The sequence below is a fragment of the Gouania willdenowi genome, chromosome 17 (genome assembly GCF_900634775.1).
Source record: "Gouania willdenowi chromosome 17, fGouWil2.1, whole genome shotgun sequence".
Taxonomy (NCBI): domain Eukaryota; kingdom Metazoa; phylum Chordata; class Actinopteri; order Blenniiformes; family Gobiesocidae; genus Gouania; species Gouania willdenowi.
Window position 1 is genome coordinate 12820083 of NC_041060.1, and position 20719 is coordinate 12840801.

Consider the following 20719-nt stretch of genomic DNA (forward strand, 5'->3'; position numbering starts at 1 on the left):
ATTGCATCAAACAGTAACAGTAAGTTTAAACTTGGATTATTTTTTTAAATAAATATTTTATTATATATATAATTTATACATGAATTTCTTTATTTTTTTATTGTTTTATTTTAATATGCTATTAAACTGGAAATTATTTTCAGAATTAAAAAATGTCATGAAAGATGCAGCTGTATTTGGACAATGCAACATTCGCTACTTTTGTCGCGAGAGGTCCACGGCCTACAACCACCTGTGTTTTGTTGACTAAACATTTTCGTCATGGTTTCCGTCGACCACATTTTCTTCAAATGACAATAACGAGACTGTGACTAATAAAAAAAAAAAAAAAAAAAGATAAATAAATACATGTGAACGAAAACTATGCCACAAATATATTGACATTTTCATCAACTATTAAAAACTGAAAAAACAAAACAACTATAACGTTCACATGGGACAAAAATCCAATCAGAACTAACTTTACAAACAATAACATCCTGAATCATGTGGATCAATGGTAATATAATCTTTAAAAAAAAATGCATCAAAACCTCATGCTTTGTATTTTAGTCGACTATATCTGTAACGGATTTTGTCGACTAAAATCTTAATGTTATGTAGTCGATCACAACAACTGAAATAGTTCTAATGACTACATATTGAATAAAACTACGTTGCATTTTAGTCAAAAACTATGACTAAAACTAAATCAGAATTAACACTGCCCTACACCCTTGTTATTTACACAAAACTTATGCGATTAATTGATTTCTAATGGTTAGAGAAACAGGAAACAGGTGTTTAAATCGCTGAGAGGGAAATTATATATCATGGCATTGCAATGCTTCCGAGCTGGGCATGGAGGTTCTGCAGCTGGACCCTCTTGATTGTTACAGCTGATTTCCTTTAAAAGCGTGCAAATGAAAGTACAGAGTTTATATGTGCACACATTAAAACTACCACTGAATACCTTGCTGTGCAGTCTTGGCCATGCACAAGGATGGCATGATGTGAAGCAGATGCCTGGCCAGAAGATTTCACATTCATTTTTTATTAAAACAGCTGCTGTCAAACACATGTACATTGGATGATGATCCAGTCTCCAAACAGTTAATATAACTTACTGGAACAGAAACACTTTGGAAACATAGCAAAACCAGACAAAATTCAACGACATTAGGGTTAATGTTTCCATTTTACCATGTAAAGTACGATTGAGAACGTTTGGTTTGATCAGCATCACTAAATCAGAGCCTCACAGACTGTAACGTAAGGCACTTAAGCATCTGCTATTTCTCTTTGAAATACCATGGCAGGTCTAGACGCCGGTGTCTGTGTAATGCCTACTACACATTATTTGCAAAAGGAGACCTGGATGGTCTGGACCTCAGAGATGTGAGACGACTTCTGAATGATGCGGCTTGTGAGTGTGGGCCCTGTGGTGCAGCTCTGCAGCAGGCCTGAGTCCTGTCCAGAGACACGCGTCCTGCCTGTGATGGTGGAAAACAGCTCTGCAGTAGTGCTGCTCCGCTCTGAGGCAGCGTCGGGCGCCATTGAGCCGAGCTGATCAACCATACACGTCTGTCCACGGGCCAAACTGGTCAGAGCCACAGCGGCATGGAGCTCCTTCCAGCTTTGCCTGCTTCCTCTTTGGAGGCTTTGCTCCTGCCGCCATTCCCTGGAACGTAAACAGTTATTTTAAAGGCTTTTTAATTCTCTTCTGATCTTCCCAAGCTCACTATCCCCCCAAAAAATGGATGTGTGTGTCATACACGAAGTTTGCGGTGTTTTCATTACAGTTTGCCCAAATTCATTTGAATTTTTTTTTTATAAAATACTTTTCTGCTGCTTTGATTCTAACATGTTACTGTAAGTTTCATGTCACAGAAGTTAGTTTTACCCCATGTGTGTAGTGGCAGCCATGATAAGGTGCGTTCCAATTCTCTTAAAGCTAAGGAAAGGAGGCCCAATACTTTTTTTTATAATCTCCTTTAGCCTAGGAAACACTGACGCATCCTTTACCAAAGGAGACGAAATAATGCTGGCCCACAATTCCTTGCGGTGACCACATTTAAAGGGACCCGCTCATCCGAGTGTTCACGGAAATTCACAATGACTAAAAACAGAGGCAAATCATGTTTTATTCAACATATCTAATTCACCTAGGAATGCTTAGTGTGGCTATACATTTGTTATTACATTTGTTATGTAGGCCTATATCTTGCATAAATGTAACAATTTCATAAAATCATACTTATTTTGGATTAATGTGAGTGGAGGGTGAATGTGAGCAACCATTCCTGGTAGCCTCTTTTTCTTTGATTTCAATTCAAACTTTTTGATATTTGAAATTATATCAGTGGTTAGAGAGGCACAAGGAATAGTCTTATACATTTTCAAAAATTTGAATTATTATTTTTTTTTAACCACAACAAACGTCATAACCTTTGCCGCCATAGGATTGTGTTTAACCTGACGCCATGTATCCCCGACCTACTGCTGCACACTGCAGGTTTTTCCACCTTTGCGTCGCAACCCCATGTGGGGTCACCTAGAATTCAAATGGTGTCCCCTGAAATGTCTAATCATTTATAGTACATTTTAATTATAGTTCTTTTTCAATAATAATACTTCAGTTTTATATTGCACAAAACAATCTTAAACAACTGTATTCTATAATTTCACATTCTGAAATATAAATCTAGTTCAAATAGACGGCAATAATTTCTGATATTAAAATGGGGTCACGACCCAAAAAAGTTGGGAACCACTGATGTAATGTCACACATAATGTAGCCCTACAGTGAAAATTATTTTAAAATTTTAGCTATAGTGTGAAGGAACAATATATAATATTGAATAAAAAAACCAATGAAAATAATCTGTAACCATGGGTAGTCTTATATCGGCTAATGTGTAATTTGAGGCAATGCATGGAGGCTCCTGATTACTGGTCCATTTATATTCTAGTTTCCAATTTTTGATTTTTAAAGCTGCACTACCTGAATCGTGAACCATGACAAAGAGGCATGGCTGAATTCGAATGGTAAATCCCGCCCCTCACTCTGATAATCCCTCCCAGTCTCCTCCTCTGGAAGTGCACAAAGTCGCACACGAGCGCTGAACGTGCACACGCATAGGTTGACAGTCTGAAGATGCATCTCTTTCTTTTCTTCCTCTGATTTTCTGTTTTTGGGCTTTTTAGCAGTATATGCAGGTATAGAGATCTTTCCTGGTGGGTGTTCGGCAGCCATGCTTTACTGAAAACAAGTTTGCACCGTGTGCACACGCTTCACTATATATTGCGGCAGCCAATGAGAAGGCTCCTTCGTGGGCTCTGCTCACCCTGTCCTTTCTCTAAATCCTGTGATTGATGTACGATTTTTTCAAAAATTATCACTTTTACGATATACTATATAATGCTAATATTTAAGAATCTTTTTTTTTATTTAAAGAAAATAATTTGAGTACCGCAGCTTTAATTCCATGTACCCCATACCCCTGGGGTTACCTGGACCCTTCTTTGGGAACCTAGGACCTAGTGGAAGTGTGTCTGATTGTCAAAACAATGTGATCACCTTTCCCTAACACCTTTAGGAAGTCTCCTAAAACCTTTCCTTAACCCTGTGTGACCAAGGAGATACTGAATTTAAAATAACTAAAGCAATAATAATATCCAAGGACACACAGATAAGTTTGTAAAAAATAGGCAGAGACAGTGTTTTCAAACGATGGAATTCAAATTTATTAAGACCAGGAGTAAGCATAAAAGATAAAAAAAAGAATATTTATTTCTATAACTAAAATTTAGGTTTCACTCAATGGTCTATATTAAAAGTACACATTCAATTAAGACATTACAGCCCCTGAGCCAGGACCAAACAGAATTGAAAAAAAATAAAAACAAGATTAACACAACTAAGCAAGGATGGCTGGAGAGGAAGTAGCCCCACCCCTAACAAACCAAAAAGTGCTACACGCACACACACATTAAATAACAAAAGCCTTTAGTGCAACACAAAAATAAGGGCCAACTCCCCCCCCTCCTGAGCACACCCAAGGGAAACAACTAAAAGACCCAGGGACTGTATAACTTTACTGGTGCAGAGCTAAAATAGGGTTTCCACCATATCCAAAAGATAACAAATAAACTCTAAACAAACTCTAAACAAAACAGTAGCAGGCTAAAATCTGGAATTAAAAGGTAAACAGATGTTAAAACCCAAATACACAAAAATAAACTAAATATTAAAATACCTGTCCTACCTTAAACTACACAAAACAATGGGGGAAATAGCTGCCACCAGAATCCTAAAACAGCTCTAAAACCAGAAGGATGTGTTAAACAGCAGGATAAAATGCTAAAAAGAAACCGAGGGAGCGATTGAAAACACACCTGTCACCAGCCAGCAGCAGTCGAGACTGATCACCAGCCCCCTACTGACCGCTACACCTGTGACATCATCCACGGGGTTAAGGAAAAGTGCATAGGAAAGGAGACATGAGGAGCTATTTTTTCAGTGAAATGGTCTCAAACTTTTGAGACTTTAGGTTGGTTCTTCTCCTGTTGGCAATTCTTCTTCACAATGTAAACGGTGAAGCAACACTGCACCCAGCAGTTCATGTATGGTACTACAGCAAAAATGAAGCAGTATTTATCATGATTTTAAAACACCGACACAAATCTTTGTAGTCGACATAATTATGTTACCAATAATTTTTGCATTGTTCTGTCAAACTACCCGTGAGCCGCCTCCCTCCCTCGTAGTAAGTAGGGGAGGGGCCAGGTGGAAGCCCCTCCCACTTGTGAGTGCGCACACCTGATTCATGTAATGACACTAACCAGTCACTGTGGGTGAACTGGGACAATGGCAGTGGTTGCTGAGCAGCCTACAGAGGAAAGAGTTCTTTCCCTTTAATGTTTTGATGGACAGCTGGTAAGAACCTCGAAATAACCACGGTTTTTTTTAAATATAAACTTCTGTTTCTTGGACAATTTGTTCAAAAGTAAAACTCGAGAAACTTCGACTTAAACATTGTTTAGTATGAACTCTTAAGTTGAATGCATTTCTTGTGGAGTTTGACAAATAGTTTATTGTTTAATTGGCAATTCAAGGAACGCTTATTGAGTTTGATATACAGTACATGTTTAATTTCAAGATTTATCAAGCTTTATTTCGGGTGCAGATGTTAACTGTGTAGTTAAAACTAGATTTGGTTGATGTGAAATAGAAATAAGTTAAAATCAAATGGTTAAAAGTAGTAAATAAGTAGTTCAAAAATGATCTACATTGGTTCAAAATGCTGTGTTTTAAAACGGTTTAAAAATACCTGGGTTAAAGTGTATGAAGTTATTATATGACACATTAAAATAGTTGTGACCAGCTGGTGAAGAAGTGCATTAGCGCCTTCATTTGGATCAAAGTGCATTTGCAACAAAATAATACATTTTATATTAATACAATTAATAATAACTATAATAATAATACAGTATGGTTTGCTTGGAGATCTGTAAACAGAAAAGTAACACGTCAAGTCACTTTACTCCATGGATTTAAACCTGACCAAGTGTATATTTGAAGACTATAAAACAAATAAACAATTTAAGTTTTTATGAACTTCCTTTACTTTACTTCTTAATCACCAAGGCAACTACTTTAGATTCAAACAGCACTGAAATAGTACTTTAATAACTAGTGAATGAACCTACCTGTCAGGTGTAGATGATGTAAAATCCAGTGTGTCTGAAAAACAAATATTAAATCAAAGTATACTGTAAGTTAATCAACTGCATAAAGTTGCAAAAACAGTTTTTATCCATCAATATAAAGCTAATACATTCATGCACTGTATCTAAATGAAAATGTTTTTAATTTTAAGCATATATGTAAGCATCCTTTTTTTTTTATAGTACAATTTTAAATATCTGTTAAATTTAGGTCTTCTAAACTTTTGAGACCAGAAAAAAAACAATGTTTTTGTTGAGTTACAGCAACACAATCCCCATCTTTAGCTTTAGAAATCATAGTTCTCTGATGAATTATTACAAGAAATAAAATAGAGGTTTTAACTGCTCAATGTTGGATAAAGAAAAGAATGAAGGAAAACATACTTTTTGTATATTATCACACAGCATGAACCTATATTGTTAAACTCAACACATTTGACTGTTTTTTAATCAGATTATTATATCACTAATGTATCAGACAGGATAGTTACCAGCAGTACCATAGAAGAGGGTATAACAAACTTATGAATAAACAGATTTACTAATGATTATTTTCATTCACGTTCACCCATCTTTTGATTTGTGCTGCGCATTACCTGTTGCCAAATACTCTATTTACTAAGATTTATCACTTATTACTGTTTGTGTCATCTGCTGCAGTGTTAGCATGTTATAGAGTTATAGCGTCTGTCATGAATTTGGCAGCTTGACTTTCCACAAGGGTTGCCATACAGTATGTCATGTCTGTCTTTTGGAGCGGCCTTATGTCAGACGCTTATTTGTCCTCTATTTGAGACCATCCTATTTTCTATGACATCAAATTGTATATAATGAATAAAATAACTGGCCTGGATACAAAATAAACAAGTGAACAGTAAATAAACATGTATTATATTCCTTTACGGGAAATAAGTCATTGTATAAGTGAGAATAGTATCTAAAACAGATCAGCGGAGACAGGGAGTGAACGCCGCAGAAGTGAGTGTTGCCAGGTTGGGTTTAGGGTGCCTGAGGGGCTACATTTTTGTTGATATTTGACAGTTTGTGTAGAATTACTAGTGTATATAGATCTGGCAAGACTTCAAACAAACTCCTACACATTGAGGAAAAGGTAAATTAGCAGGAGACAGTAGGTCTACTACCTGAGACACGTTGGCCATCTGGCTTCTCTAGCTAACACTTTTAGCCACCAGCTAGCACCTAAAATGATTATTGGTATAACAGCTCTTACCAGTGTTAAACTTAAGGATTTCAAATCAAACCTTGTCAGAGATACATCGATTTAATGTTGTAGTTTTTTCAACCTACTGCTTTCTGTGTCCGTTTCTCATCTCAGCTTTTATTCAAGCTAGATGCTTCAAAACAGCTAGGCTAGGATGTGGATTTGAGTAACGTTAAAACAGGCGGATCTGCTTTAAATTGACCTCATAAATAAAACTTTTGAATGAAGTGTGAATAAAGTGTGTGGGTGAATATCGAGGACACTTTTTCGACGAGACGTGAAACGTCTTAATGGAACAGTCCAGCTTATGAGAATCACCATGACCTATGTGAACAAGCTGAGGACCATCAGGAGAAGTTGAACACACGAGTGGGAAAGAAGGACAAGCAAGACATCGACTGCCTAAAAGGCGCGCAGACACTGTGCGCATTTTTTCAATCGTTGTATTCGGCTCCTGCTCAAATTGTGCGACACAATTGTAGAGTTGGAATGTGCGCAGCTCACGATTCATGTTCCCACACTGTGTGGACTCTGACACAACTTGACTGCACACACTGTACGTCCATATACAACACGTCGGAGTCTTGTATCCGGAAATGCTAAGTAGGAATTAGAAGACAAAGAAGAACTCCGAAGCGTCACCATTAAATCAGAAGAATAAAGTAAACAGACACTTGCGATGTTTAGCAAAAAGAAATGTGCTGCCTTGGCAATTTGTGCCATTCTTTTCGGAGAAGCTTCAAAAAAGAAGTTGCAGCGACGTGATGGACCAGGAACTGGCTGGACAGACGTGGTCAGTACGGTCTGTGAATTTTACAGCGGTCCTACGATGTTCGCGCATGCGCAGTTTAAGAGTTTGAGGTAAGCTGGTTTGGTTTGATTTTCTTACGACCATACAATTGCTGATCGAGAGCTGGTCATGAGGTGTTAATCGCTCCCCGTTAACCTATGTAAACTACAAGATTGAGCCGAGACTCATAAATAGTTGCATGTAAAAAATCAGCTCAAAATGCATGAGCCAAAAATCGCACAGTGTATGCCCGCCTTAAAGCTAATATTCTGAGTTTCTGAGAAATCTGTGTTTATGTATGATTCTTTTGAAATGCAAAAATATACCTGACTACTCTTTTACTATGATCTACTGCTGGTGGTCATTCATTCTGTGCACGGAAACACGGCTGAACGTCACAACATCAAACAGATAAATATGATTTTGGCTCTTGCCTGACCCATAGACCGATATCAATGCGACCCGATGCAACCTTATGTTCCGCGATGCGCGTGCAGAAAATAGGGGTGTGGCTTCTGGTAGATTGGCAGAGGCAGTGGGAGGAAGTGGAGCTGTTTAGGGCGGGACATCGAGACGTTTCTCAGAAACTCCGGATATCAGCTTTAAGTAGGCACTGTGCTTTCTCACCAAACAGTGGCACATGGTAATATTCACCTTTTGATGGACAAACAACCTTTCCTTCATTATTTGAATGAGTGTTTCACGTCTTACCTTGGGAAGAATAAAGTCTCAGACATTCTGTAATTGTCCTTGAGACTGGAGTGGACATTTCCATCATAGCAAGTTCAAGTGGAACAACTGGCTAATGTAAGTCTATGGAAAGTATGTCTGGAGTGAGGAGTGGCAGCCAAAATGAGCTCCAACCAAATTTATAGTGAAATATTTGAGCATCGGTGTGAGTCTTTATTGGTTATGTTTGTGGAGCCGTTGGTAGATTTGATGCTCGTCAGTGTGTTTCTGTTTCGGTCTGAAAGGCCACCCCGGTGTTCGACTTTCTCTGAGTTTTGCTGTAACTTTTTTTAATTGAGTCTTGCTAAGCTTCTGTGTTTAAGAGAGAATGCCAGGGATTTATTAATGTCAGGAGCCATTTCTGTTCACTCTGCTCCAATTTTACTGCTCACTGTGGTGTATTAAGAGTGAACTGAGGAGAAGCAGGGTAGTTAAACTGTCAGTGTGTTTTACACTCAGTATAAATCAATTAACTGGCAGCAGAAAATGATTTCAAATGTTATAGTTCAGTGTTTTTCTCAAATGGGGGTACGTGTACCCCTAGGGTTACGTGATTGCACTACAGGGGGTACTTGAGAGAGAGAGAGAGAGAGAAAGTGGAAAAATTAACAAATGAAAGCATTAAAAATAAGCAGTGGCTATCCGTACGGTTGCCGTATAAATATACCGACATTCTATCCGTACACAGCGCCCCTATTTGGCCAGTTTAGGTCATGTGACTAAGACTAAACCAAACCCTAACCCTAAAAATTGTTGCGATATTTGGTTACAACCTAATCCTAACCCTAAGACGCTACGTACGTGTACTTCGGTAAACGTACCAATAGTACCGGGAGTTGTCTGTACGGCAACCGTACAAATAGACACTTTCTTAAAAATATGGCATTTTATGTTTATTTTTTTAGTTAAAAATTACAATCATACTAAATATTACCTGCAACTCAAACACACAAAATAAAATAAAAATATACTGATTAATAAAAAGAACGGGCAAACAACAAAGAAATACACAAAACGACAACAAAGACACCCTAAGTGAGAAAAGCATACACAAGATCACTACAAAATACACAAAAATAACAAGAGAAACATACAAAACGACATAAGAAAAAACCAAACGACAACAAAAATGCAGAAAATAAGAGAAAAATATAATGAATAATAAAAAGAACAAACAACAACAAAATACACAGAGTAAAAAATTAACATATGAAAGCATTAAAAATATTGTTTTATAATGTTTGTTTTAGTTTAAAACGATAATAATAATAATGATGATGAAAAGTTCCATCTCATCCAGTAAATTATCTGAATGAACTGAAAATACAAGGCTGAGTCTTGGTCCCATAAAAGGTTGGAGATGACTAGAAATGATAAAAAACTACAGAAATAAATCTATTCAGGAGGCACTAAATACTGTTTTATTGCACTTATTTACAAAGTAAGATTCTTTATGTGTATTATCACTCGTTCATTACATTTCCATGCTCTTTAGTTGTTTTTTTCATAGCATTCTGAGCAAAATGTTCGAGTCGGACTAAGATGGTACTTGGATTCAGAAATAAGAGAAAGAGGTACTTGAGCCAAAAAAGATTGAGAACCACTGGTATAGTTGATGACAAACTATGCCACATTTATCAGTTGACTTATTACCTCATAAAGAAAGAAAAAAAAAAAAGCTTAAATTTTTCTCACCCATGTGGTAGACAAAGTTAGCCTCAGTTTCACAGGACGATGACGGAGAAACAACGTCTTGATGGCAGTCTTTGGAGCCAAACAACCCGGAGCGGTTCCTTCTGGTCTCCTTGGCTGCCATCATGTGGCGCAGGGTGTCGTTGAGATAGCGATTGAGTAAACTGCTTTTGTACTTAGACGGTGGTGTACTGTCGTCACTGCTGGCTGAGTCGGCCAAGGCTAGGATGCCGTTTTGTTTCTGGAGTCCGGTGATGAGTGAGGACGATCGAGCAAGGTTTGACTGGCCAACAGAAGCTTGTAAGGGACACTCTTCATCTGTTGCAAATCAATAATACACAAAGGGCAGAGGTGTAAACAGTACTGATATATCCTACTCAAGTAGAAGTACTGCTACTCAGAGGTGAAAGTAATGGATTGCAAGTACTCACGTTACTGTAATTGAGTTGTTTTTATGGGTACTATATGTCTAAATCAGTGATTTTACTTGTACTTAAGTACGTTTTAAAATAAGTAAAGTAATTAATTACATTTGTGAACCTACAAAAAATGAAATGACCAGACAACAATCAAATGCATCACATCATAGCCGACCAATCAGATCGATTGTAATGCATGGCGCCAAAACAGCATTGAATAGAGGTTATTTTCTCAGTTTTAGAATTCATACATTTAGCTACAGTTAGAGCCTGACCATTTTTATTTTGCATTGAGTTGATTGGTGTTCTTTATTTAAAAATAGTTTCAATTGTGCAAGATTTGGTCTTTCTTTTAAAGTTTATACATGAGATGTTTACCGTATGCAAGGGAACCGTGGCAAGATTTATTACCAAAAATAAACTTTTTACTCGTAGTTGAGTATTTTATTTATGAATCACTTGTACTTTAGTACAATTTCAATCAAGAAAGTCATACATAAAATACTCAAGTATAAGTAAAAGTAACTACTTACTTTCACCCCCCACGTTTATTTTTGGTAATCTTGCACGGTTGCCTTGGATACAGTAAACATCTGATGTATGAACTTAAAAAGGAAGAGATGAGATCTTGCACAATTGGAAATTAATGTATTTTCCACAAAGGCATCCGTACATAATTAAAGGTTTGTCAAAATGTACAATTCTTTAAAATAACACCATTGAATCACATTTATAATCAAAACAATTCGCAGGCCCTAAATGTAGCTAAAAATATGAACTCTAAAACTGATAAAATAATCCTCATTTAATATTGTTTTGGTCGGCTATGATGTGATGCATTTGATTGTTCATTTTTTGTAGTTTCACAATGTCCGTTGATCATTTCAATACAAAACAATAATCATTTACTCAGTAACGGTTGGGTGTAGAAATGTAATGAATTACTTTACTTCTTTTAAAACGTACTTAAGTAAAGTAAAATTACTGATTTAGAAATAAGTCCATAAAGTCCCCATAAAATCAGCTCAATTACAGTAACGTGATTACTTGTAATGAGTTACTTTCACCTCTGCATAAGGAAAATTATATTAGTGTTACAAAGTATTTTTATTTGTTTCACCTACCATCTGAATGTGTATCGTCGCTGCACACGCTCAGCCTCTCTGCATTCCCCTGGATGTATTTATTATACAGTTTGATCCTCAGGGCCCAGCTCAGGTCTGGTTGTCTAACAGTATTCTTCAGTCTTCTTCTGGCATTTGCAAACCAGTTGGAAACCTGCAAAAACCCATAGGTTTTTTTTTTTTTTTTTAGCTGAAATTGTATTGTGAAATTTCATCATCGATGTGGATTAGGGTTGTTCACAAAGTTTTCCAAATTTTGCCAGATCACATTTTGAACATCTGCACTAAAAATTGGGCCAATATAACGTCCGTAAAGGGTGGCACACCTTTTCACAATTTTTATTGCTCAACCAAAGAATGCTTAACTTTCACAAATATCAGACGATACTGTATAAAAAGAAATATTGTCATTCACAGTTTCTGCCTGTATTTATAGTAAATGAGTAAGAACATTATCACAGTTCAAACACTATTCCTGAAAATAGCAAAAACGTCAACATTACGGAAAAAAATGTGCCACCTCAAAATTTGCAGCAATTGACTCTATTTTTGCTACAGATGCTAAGAATGTCAATGTGAAAAAGGGTGAAATGCAATCTGGCAAAAATGTGGTGAAAATTACTTTAGTGAACCACCCTTATGAGGATTTGTGGTTATTACCTGCACCAATGTCATATGTGAGCCCAGAGCCAGGAGAACCTTTTCAGTCTTGGTGGGGTAAGGGTTGTCCCGATGTTTGTACAGCCAGTGTTTCAGGGGCCGGGCCATGTCCTGAAGAACTTGTCTTTTGTGGCGAATTTTCACACCACCTAAATGAGACCTGAAGGAGCAGTAAAATACATTTCGTATTAGATAGTTGAAAGTAAAACTATTTAGTGTGTTTGGTCTGAAAAGCACGGTAAGTTGAGTTTTTTTTTTTTACTCAGACATGGTTTTTCAAGAAAATTTGATCTCCTGACATGCCTCCTGGCAGAACTCCTCTGACGAAGACTGGCAGTTGACAGTCGAAACATGTGAGGATATAAAAAATTCATGAAAAACTTTGTTTGAATAAACAAAACCTTAACATAACATACTATTCAAAAAGAAGACAAAATTAATCTCGCTAGAACTATTACATGGAAGTCAAGTGTAACTTCAAAGGCGAGCAACAGAACTCCTCTGACGAAGACTGGCAGTTGACAGTCGAAACATGTCAGGATATAAAAATTTCCTGAAAAACCTTGTTTGAATAAAATAAACCTTAACTTCACATACTATTCAAAAAGAAGACAAAATGAATCTTGCTGGAACTATTACATGGAAGTCATGAGTAACTTCAAAGGAACCATCAAAGGCGATTTACAGAACTCCTTTGACAAAGACTGGCAGTTGACAGTTGAAACATGTTAGGATATAAAAATTTCCTGAAAAACCTTGTTTGAATAAAATAAACCTTAACTTCACATACTATTCAAAAAGAAGACAAAATGAATCTTGCTGGAACTATTACATGGAAGTCATGAGTAACTTCAAAGGAACCATCAAAGGCGATTTACAGAACTCCTTTGACAAAGACTGGCAGTTGACAGTTGAAACATGTTAGGATATAAAAATTTCCTGAAAAACCTTGTTTGAATAAAATAAACCTTAACTTCACATACTATTCAAAAAGAAGACAAAATGAATCTTGCTGGAACTATTACATGGAAGTCATGAGTAACTTCAAAGGAACCATCAAAGGCGATTTACAGAACTCCTTTGACAAAGACTGGCAGTTGACAGTTGAAACATGTTAGGATATAATAAATTCCTGAAAAACCTTGTTTGAATAAAAGAAACCTTAACTTAACATACTATTCAAAAACAAGACACAATGAATTTTGCTGGAACTGTCTGAAAAGCAGTTTTCTTTGATAATGGCCAAACAACAATAGCCGTCCTGAACCTATTTACTCCTCTTTTAGAAATACAATTAAGTCATCCAGAGAAAGAATAATTAAAAACATACCCATGTCTTCTGTACTTTACATCATGGCAGGTTTCAGTTTCTTCCTGGCATTGCATTGCCATTGTTTTCTGTTCCTCTGTTAAATTGGTCTGAGGTAAGTCCACATAAATTCTGCTTCTCTCCTCTTCTCTCCTGTTGTCCAAACTAAGCAGAGTTTCAGACTTCATCACGGCAACTTTTTTTTTGCTAATTTCTGTTTCTTCTCAGCAACGAGTAAATCAGCAGAATCCCAGAAGAAAACAGAAGCGATAGGTTTCCATCTTAAAAAAAAAATCTTTTGAAGGGTTAAAACGTGTCCTCTTTTGAACAGACGAATACAGACTCTTTTTAAGGTCAGATGATGCTGTCTGATTTTATTGAGCTGTGCAAGAAGAGTTCAAATAACCTGCTACCCAAAAGCCTATTGGCTCTGACCTCATCCAATTGCTTCTCCTGGAAAGGAGTGGTGAAAAAATAGAAAAAAAACATGCAGTGGTTGCAGCAGCAGCAGCAGCCACAGCACCACATGGTATGAATAACATTGCACACTAAATAATAGGAGCAAACATAGTCAGTGGATACACAAGTGAGATCTTGTATGGTGTGACTGCTGGTAAATACTTCCAGACATTTTTTTTTTAAATTTCAGACCTGATGCCTGTGGTTCAGGGGGGATGTTGTGGTTTTACCAAAAATCTTGTCAGCAAATAATCAAGCATGTTTCACCAGCGGATACTGAAAATTTATAGTAAATAATTGCACTTTGGCCTATAATAAACAGGAAAGCCAGGAAGCTCTGCCTGGCCTTTGGCAGCAGATTGTGCAATCTGTGTAAAAATAAAAATACAGGAAACTAATTAAAAAAAAATACATTGATATGATTGAATAGCTTTGTTTGTCATTGCACGTTATAGAGCAACAGAGCAATGAGATTTCATTTCAGGTTCATCCTGTCCAAGAAAACATGAAAAGACAATCACATATAACACTTGTAACATGGGAGGACAGGAGTGGGTGGTTTGGCCCGTATTTAGATGAAAAAATGGGATAACAACAGAAGGAGAGGTGAGTGGAAAAGGAAGGTTTTAGTCACAAAGAGCTCGAGACCATAGCACGTGGGCAGGGGGTGGTGGGTCTGGGAGCGGGGTGTTGGGTACGGGGGCCAGGGCGGAAAGGAGATGATTTCCAGCCGCTGGGGGACGCGTGCGTGCAGCCACTGGGCACGAGATGTTTGAAATATAATCCCTTAGCTCAGATTCTGAAAAAGCCAGATGATGTGGGATGACTTTGAATAGATCAGTTCATAAACACAAGTTCCAGGTGGCAGTGGGGGGAGAGGAGCCGGGGAGGGTCGGATGACGGAGCCGCTGTCTGCAGAGACTTCCTGGTGATAAAATGAGACAGCCTTGGGTATCTGGCTATGAGAGCCAAAATGAAGATAAGCAATGTGTTTTTGATTCAGGCGTGGTCAATTTCAAATAGCCTTCTGTCCTGAGTCTGTCTGCATTAATCCAATAAGGTGGCCTTAACATGCAAGTCAGGCACCTGACTTCTACAAGTTGGTTTCAATTCTGTGTAAATGATCCAAAAGCAGCTCCTGCTTGCTTTTGAGTTCATTCATCACATGAGTCTGAGTGTTGAGAGCCCTGTTCCATCCTTCATGTATCACTGGCAGCCTTCCCAAAACAGTTGCCAGTGTATAAAGGACTTTGCAACAGGTCAGAAAGCTGCCAGCTCCAATCAGTAGCATACCTGCTACCATAATTCCAATCATGTAGATGTCCTCTACGTCTTCCACATAAAGAATCGTCAGACAAACAACTCGCCACTTGTTCCAAGGGTCCTGTGCATATCTAGCCGCAAATGTCCCGCTTAAGCACGAGGACTCACCACTGCCCAATCTTTTTGTCAAAAAAATTTGATTGATTGCACTGAGATACCAACTGATCAATTCCATAATTCCCGTTTTGGATGAATTGCAAAGTGAGGCTCGTTTTAGATTCACAAGACGAGACAAAACAAAAGCAGTAGCAAGTACAGATACGGGTGGGAGAGAGGGAGCAAAGAAAAATGCGACCGCCTTTGTCGAGAATCAGAAGAATATGATGTAGATAGAAGAATATGATATATTTTCATTGGCTAATAAAAACTAAACTATAAAGCTCACATGGGATGAAATTAAATCCACATCAAGAACTAAGTTTTTTCTTTCGGAAGGTATCCAACCAAAACTACTTTTGTTGAGTGGAAGTCGTGACAAGCCTTAGTAATACTATCCTATATCAGGTGATAAATGGCAACTTAATCTTTAAAAAAATGAAACTTGTATGCTTTATAATTTAGTCAGCTAAATCTATAACAGATTTAGTCAACTAAATGTTTTGTTATTTTGTTGACTAAAACTAGACTATGAATGACTAAAGTTGCATTTCAGTCAAAAGACCATTTGTAGTCAAATTTACCACTGCTTTCTTTGTATGTTTACATCCAGCCGACATATTCATAATGTGAGTGGGAAACAAGAAAGCACATTCAGTTTATTTCTATTACATATTGCGTGATAATACCTGTGAGCTTCCATGCCAAGCTTTCACCCTGTTTCCTATAAAACCCACGTGTTTACAGTCAACTTTGTTAAAATTGAAAAAAATAATGTAACAGTAAACATGTGGTACGCACGCACATGCAGACAGTTTATAACATCTTTGACAAACCCAATCATTTGATAATACTTAACTGTTGGCGTTTCTTTGTTGAACTGAAAATAAAGGCTCAAACCCAAAAACGACAGGACTTGCTTAACATCAGCAGACACTGAGAGATGACTCTGGGTTTAGAATTGAGCAGCTCGGCTACATATAGCTGCAGGTTTTGTATCAATGCTTTGAAAGCTGAAAAACACATGGAATCACAGTATCTCTGTTAGGGGCAGTAAAGTCCTGATTCACATTCCTCAATAGCAGTCGGAGAATAGGAGAATACTACATTCTGTCACACACCATTTACTCCAGCGGTCCCTCTGTGATGTGTTCAGCGGCTCCACTGTTGATGTTAACGTGCAAACACGCCTACACTGCAGCCAGGAGACCTGTAAAAGTTCTGTTGAAGGGCATACGTCTTCCTTTGTTTGGATTGCTTAGCATGTGTGTTTTTGTGTCTGTGAGACAGATTCTTACACCTCAGGCAGGTTGGAAACCCTTTTTTTCCCCAATATCGGCATCTACTCTTTCTGATTTATCCAAGCCAAAATGCACTGATCCTGTATCACACATTATCTAATTTTAAATGCATTTTTCTGTACGTTCAATATCAGTATTTTCTGTGAAAAGTAACTATAGCAATCAAGGAATTAGTTTATAATACAACATGGTTCATACTGTTATATCTTAATGGTGTAAAGATAGTAGTTTCTAAAGTGACTGTATTATGTAATGGTGAGAACTGAAACTAAGCCCCAGAAAAAAAGATGAGGATGGAAAACAGGTCAGTCAGAGACGTCGGGACTCGATTGCATTAGAAGTACAAGTGATTTGAATCCTGCAATTGAGCGTAACTCTTCAATGGTCTGTTACAGGAAAGTCAAGCTGGGATTCTGATTGGTTTACAACAGACATGAGCGACTTTTATCACAGTGGGGACCACGAAAATGAGATTGTCTGATCTGAGGACCACATCTTGTCAATTTTTCTGTTTTTTGTACTTTTTTGGTTGTCACTTTGTTTTTTTTGTAATATTGTACATTATTTGGAAATATTTTGTGTATTTTTGCTGTATTTTGTTGTCTTTTAGTGTATTTTTTCCATATTTTTGTGTAATTTTGTAGTCATTTGTTTAACTTTTTTTGTCCTCTTGCTTATTTCGTTGTCTTCTTGTGTATATTTGTAGTCTTTTTTATTTTTGTAGTATTTATCTATTTTTTTTTTACTTTTGCTGTTTTGTTTATGTTTTTGTCCTCTTGTGTATTTCTTGGGCCTATACCACCAAGCTAGATAATTATATCCTGGATTTATCTCTGTAGCGAGCTTTGATTCACCTAACCAAACATTCTCCGTCAGACAGAAGCTGTCCTACGAATCTCGATTACAACTCGCTAAGTTAAGCGAGTTGATTTCAGTCTGGCTACGTGCGCGCTCTTGTGACAGAGGAGGGGATTACGGCGTCAGACCAATCACAATCACAGAGAAACTAGAGAGCAATTTATGTCACAATTGAGGAATAATTCTTTAACAATATGAAGAATTAAAATCCATAGTCTGTGGCTCTGATGCTGCATTCATACAGATCAGCCTAAATCATAAGGTGAATATATATATTTATATTGTATATTATCTTACAGGACCAAGGCTCTTTGCATCACCCCAGAATACATGAATTAATTAATGAAATTAATAATTGAAAGCAGATGACTTATTTTACTTTATTAGTCCATCAGGTAAAAATCTATATATTTCCTATAGAATGTCATCGGTAAATGAAAAGATTGCATCGATGTCTAAATATTCTCTCTCTCCTGTCAGCGTCACATCAGATCCACACAGTGACGTGTTCACACAATGATCCTCCTTTTATTGGACAGGTCATTTTCTAAGAGAACTGATTGGTCAGGAGGCGGAGCTTTAGTACTCGCTCAGATCTTACCCAGAACAAAACCTGGTTCTGACCAGGTTAGATGTTCAGCCTCAGTTGCCATGGTGATTTAGCTCTGTAAGACGTTATCCAGCTTTGTAGAACAGCACACACTGATTATAACCTGGAAGTTAACTCGATAAGAGGAAATCTAGCTTGTTGTCCTCTTGTGTATTTTTGATAATGCATTGGATTTATATAATGTCTTGTTTTGGTCACTCAAAACATGGCATTATTCTTCACTCCACACTTAGTGGTGGTAGTGCTTTTATCTATTTTTGCTGTTTTGCTTTTTTCATTTGTATTTTGTTGTCGTCTTTTGTATTTTTGTTCTTTTGGTGTATTTTTGTTATCCTTTTGTCTGTCTTGCTGAAAATTTGTCTCAATTTAGTCTCAATTTAGTTTATTTTTGCTGATTTTTGTGCTTTTATTTTGGATACTGCCCAAAATTAGACCCACCAGTTTCCTGGTTTAGAGCACGTTACACCCAAACATAATCCAAAAACACAAATGAACTACAGGGCATTAAATCAGGTTGTGCATCAGAGAGAACACGGTTAAAGTTTGTATTTGGCAACTAAAACTTGACTTTGTGCTTCTGCTACTATTGAGGTTTTTAATCCTTTGATTTATCTTTAGATGAATCAAACAGACAGTTGCACCGATGAGACAAAAGATCAGAGACCACCTGACCTCATAGCGCTGACTAATGTTTGACGTGTCGGCAGGTTTTCATTGGATCACTTCTTTAATGGTGTTTGTTATGATCTCAGAGCGTCTGCAGGTCATCAGTGGTGTGATGAAGTTACGCTGCCACGTTATGGCAAACGCTGGCTTCAGCCCTGGCAGATGTTTAACTGCTGTGCAGTCCCTTTATGGTTGTTTGTACACTGTGTGCATGAACACCGGTGTCTGTTACTGTAGCTCAGCCAAAGCAGAATATAATAGACTTGCTAGGGTGCTGTAGCTGGTGCCAATTGAACTACTGTGTTGAACCTTATTGTGCCTGCACACACACACACACACACACACACACACACACACACACACACACACACACACACACACACACACACACACACACACACACACACACACACACACACACACTCGCTCTCTGTGCATCTTCTGGTTCTCTGAAAGCACTTGAAGTCTCTGCTCATTACGCAGCTTCTTTATTTGTCTGAAGCATAACATGAAGGACACATTAACGCTCATTCATGGCTAACCTAGTGTAGCTGGAAGAAGGAAACTATTTGGCGCAGATTGTAAAATTGTGCATGCTAAAATAAACGGCAACCTTTTGCAACATTAAGCAACAAACCACTTTTTAAAAAAGGATGAATTTTACTTTTGACCAGATTTACGGCAATATTTGTGAAATTTGTAATATTTTTTTTTTGTAAAAATATTATGTCAATGTTATGTTAAATGTTCAATATAAATCTAAATGTAAGATATTAAATCTAAAGCTAAATGTTACATCTAAATGATAAATTTTAAATCTAAATCTAAATGTTAAATGTAAATGCTAAATTTTAAATCTAAATGTAACGGGTGAAACTAGATATTTAGGTAATATACAAATTCAATTAAAGTCAACTTTATTTGTATAGCGCAATTTACAACAAAGTCATCTCAATGCGCTTATCAAAATATAAAATTCATAATAAGAAAGAGAAAACCCAGCAAGATCCACATGAACAAGCATGTAGCGACAGTGGGAAGAAACAACTCCCTTTTAACAGGAATAAATCTCCAGCAGAACCAGTTTCAGAGGTGGCAGCCATCTGCGTCGACTGGTTGGGATTAGTGGGACCAACAGAACAGGATAGAGAGATAGAACATCAGAGTGTCTCAGACTAGTTGAGCCGTGAACCACAGATCAGATCATCAGCTTCACAACACCTGAAATAGAGAAGACAGAGAAGGGCGAGGAGAGGGCACGGAAAACATGATACATTACAGTATTCACTAGAATAAACTTTTATTTTGATACTTCCGGTGAATTTGCATATTAGCTAAATATTTAGTTTCACCCATGACATTTAGATTTAACATTTAAATGTAACATTAATATCTAACATTGAGATTTAACATTGACATTATATTTTTACCAGAAAAGAAATATCACAAATATTGCTGTAAATCTGGTCAAAACTAACACGTTTTTTAAGCGTGGTTTACTGCGAAATGTTTTCAAAAGTTGCTGTTGCTGCTAATTTTAGCATTTGCATCTAAACAAATGGCACCCCATAGGACACACCCAGAAAGTTATAAAAACTCAAATTGTAGGAGTAAAATAAACAGGAAAACGAGGCTACGAGCAAGGAGCTAACATGTTAGTTTAATTTTGTGCATTAAATAAATATTTTAAGTGACATCAATCAAAAAAAAATTGTTTCGTAGTGGATGTATAAGTGATACAAATGTCAACA

General features: G+C 37.1%; 1 protein-coding gene across 1 annotated transcript; it reads right to left on the minus strand.

Annotated features, from left to right (window-relative positions):
- Positions 1-1312: 1312 nt before the first annotated feature.
- On the minus strand, positions 1313-14006 carry LOC114479536 (homeobox protein Mohawk-like). The gene is made up of 6 exons (XM_028473269.1): positions 13677-14006; positions 12347-12506; positions 11687-11840; positions 10147-10461; positions 5693-5726; positions 1313-1660 (listed from the first exon to the last, which is right to left on the minus strand). The coding sequence occupies exons 1-6, from the start codon at positions 13841-13843 to the stop codon at positions 1336-1338; spliced, it is 1155 nt and encodes a 384-aa protein (XP_028329070.1). The 5' UTR covers positions 13844-14006; the 3' UTR covers positions 1313-1335.
- Between the last annotated feature and the right edge of the window lie 6713 nt (positions 14007-20719).

Bases quoted from the DNA above. Each gene is read 5' to 3' on its own strand.
- LOC114479536 (XM_028473269.1), bottom strand. From the start codon at position 13,843: ATGAAGTCTGAAACTCTGCTTAGTTTGGACAACAGGAGAGAAGAGGAG. The intron at 5,727-10,146 runs GTGAGAAAAATT...TTTGTTTTTCAG, and splicing joins TAACTTTGTCTACCACATGG to ACACACTGGATTTTACATCA. The intron at 1,661-5,692 runs GTAGGTTCATTC...TTTACGTTCCAG, and splicing joins ACATCATCTACACCTGACAG to GGAATGGCGGCAGGAGCAAA.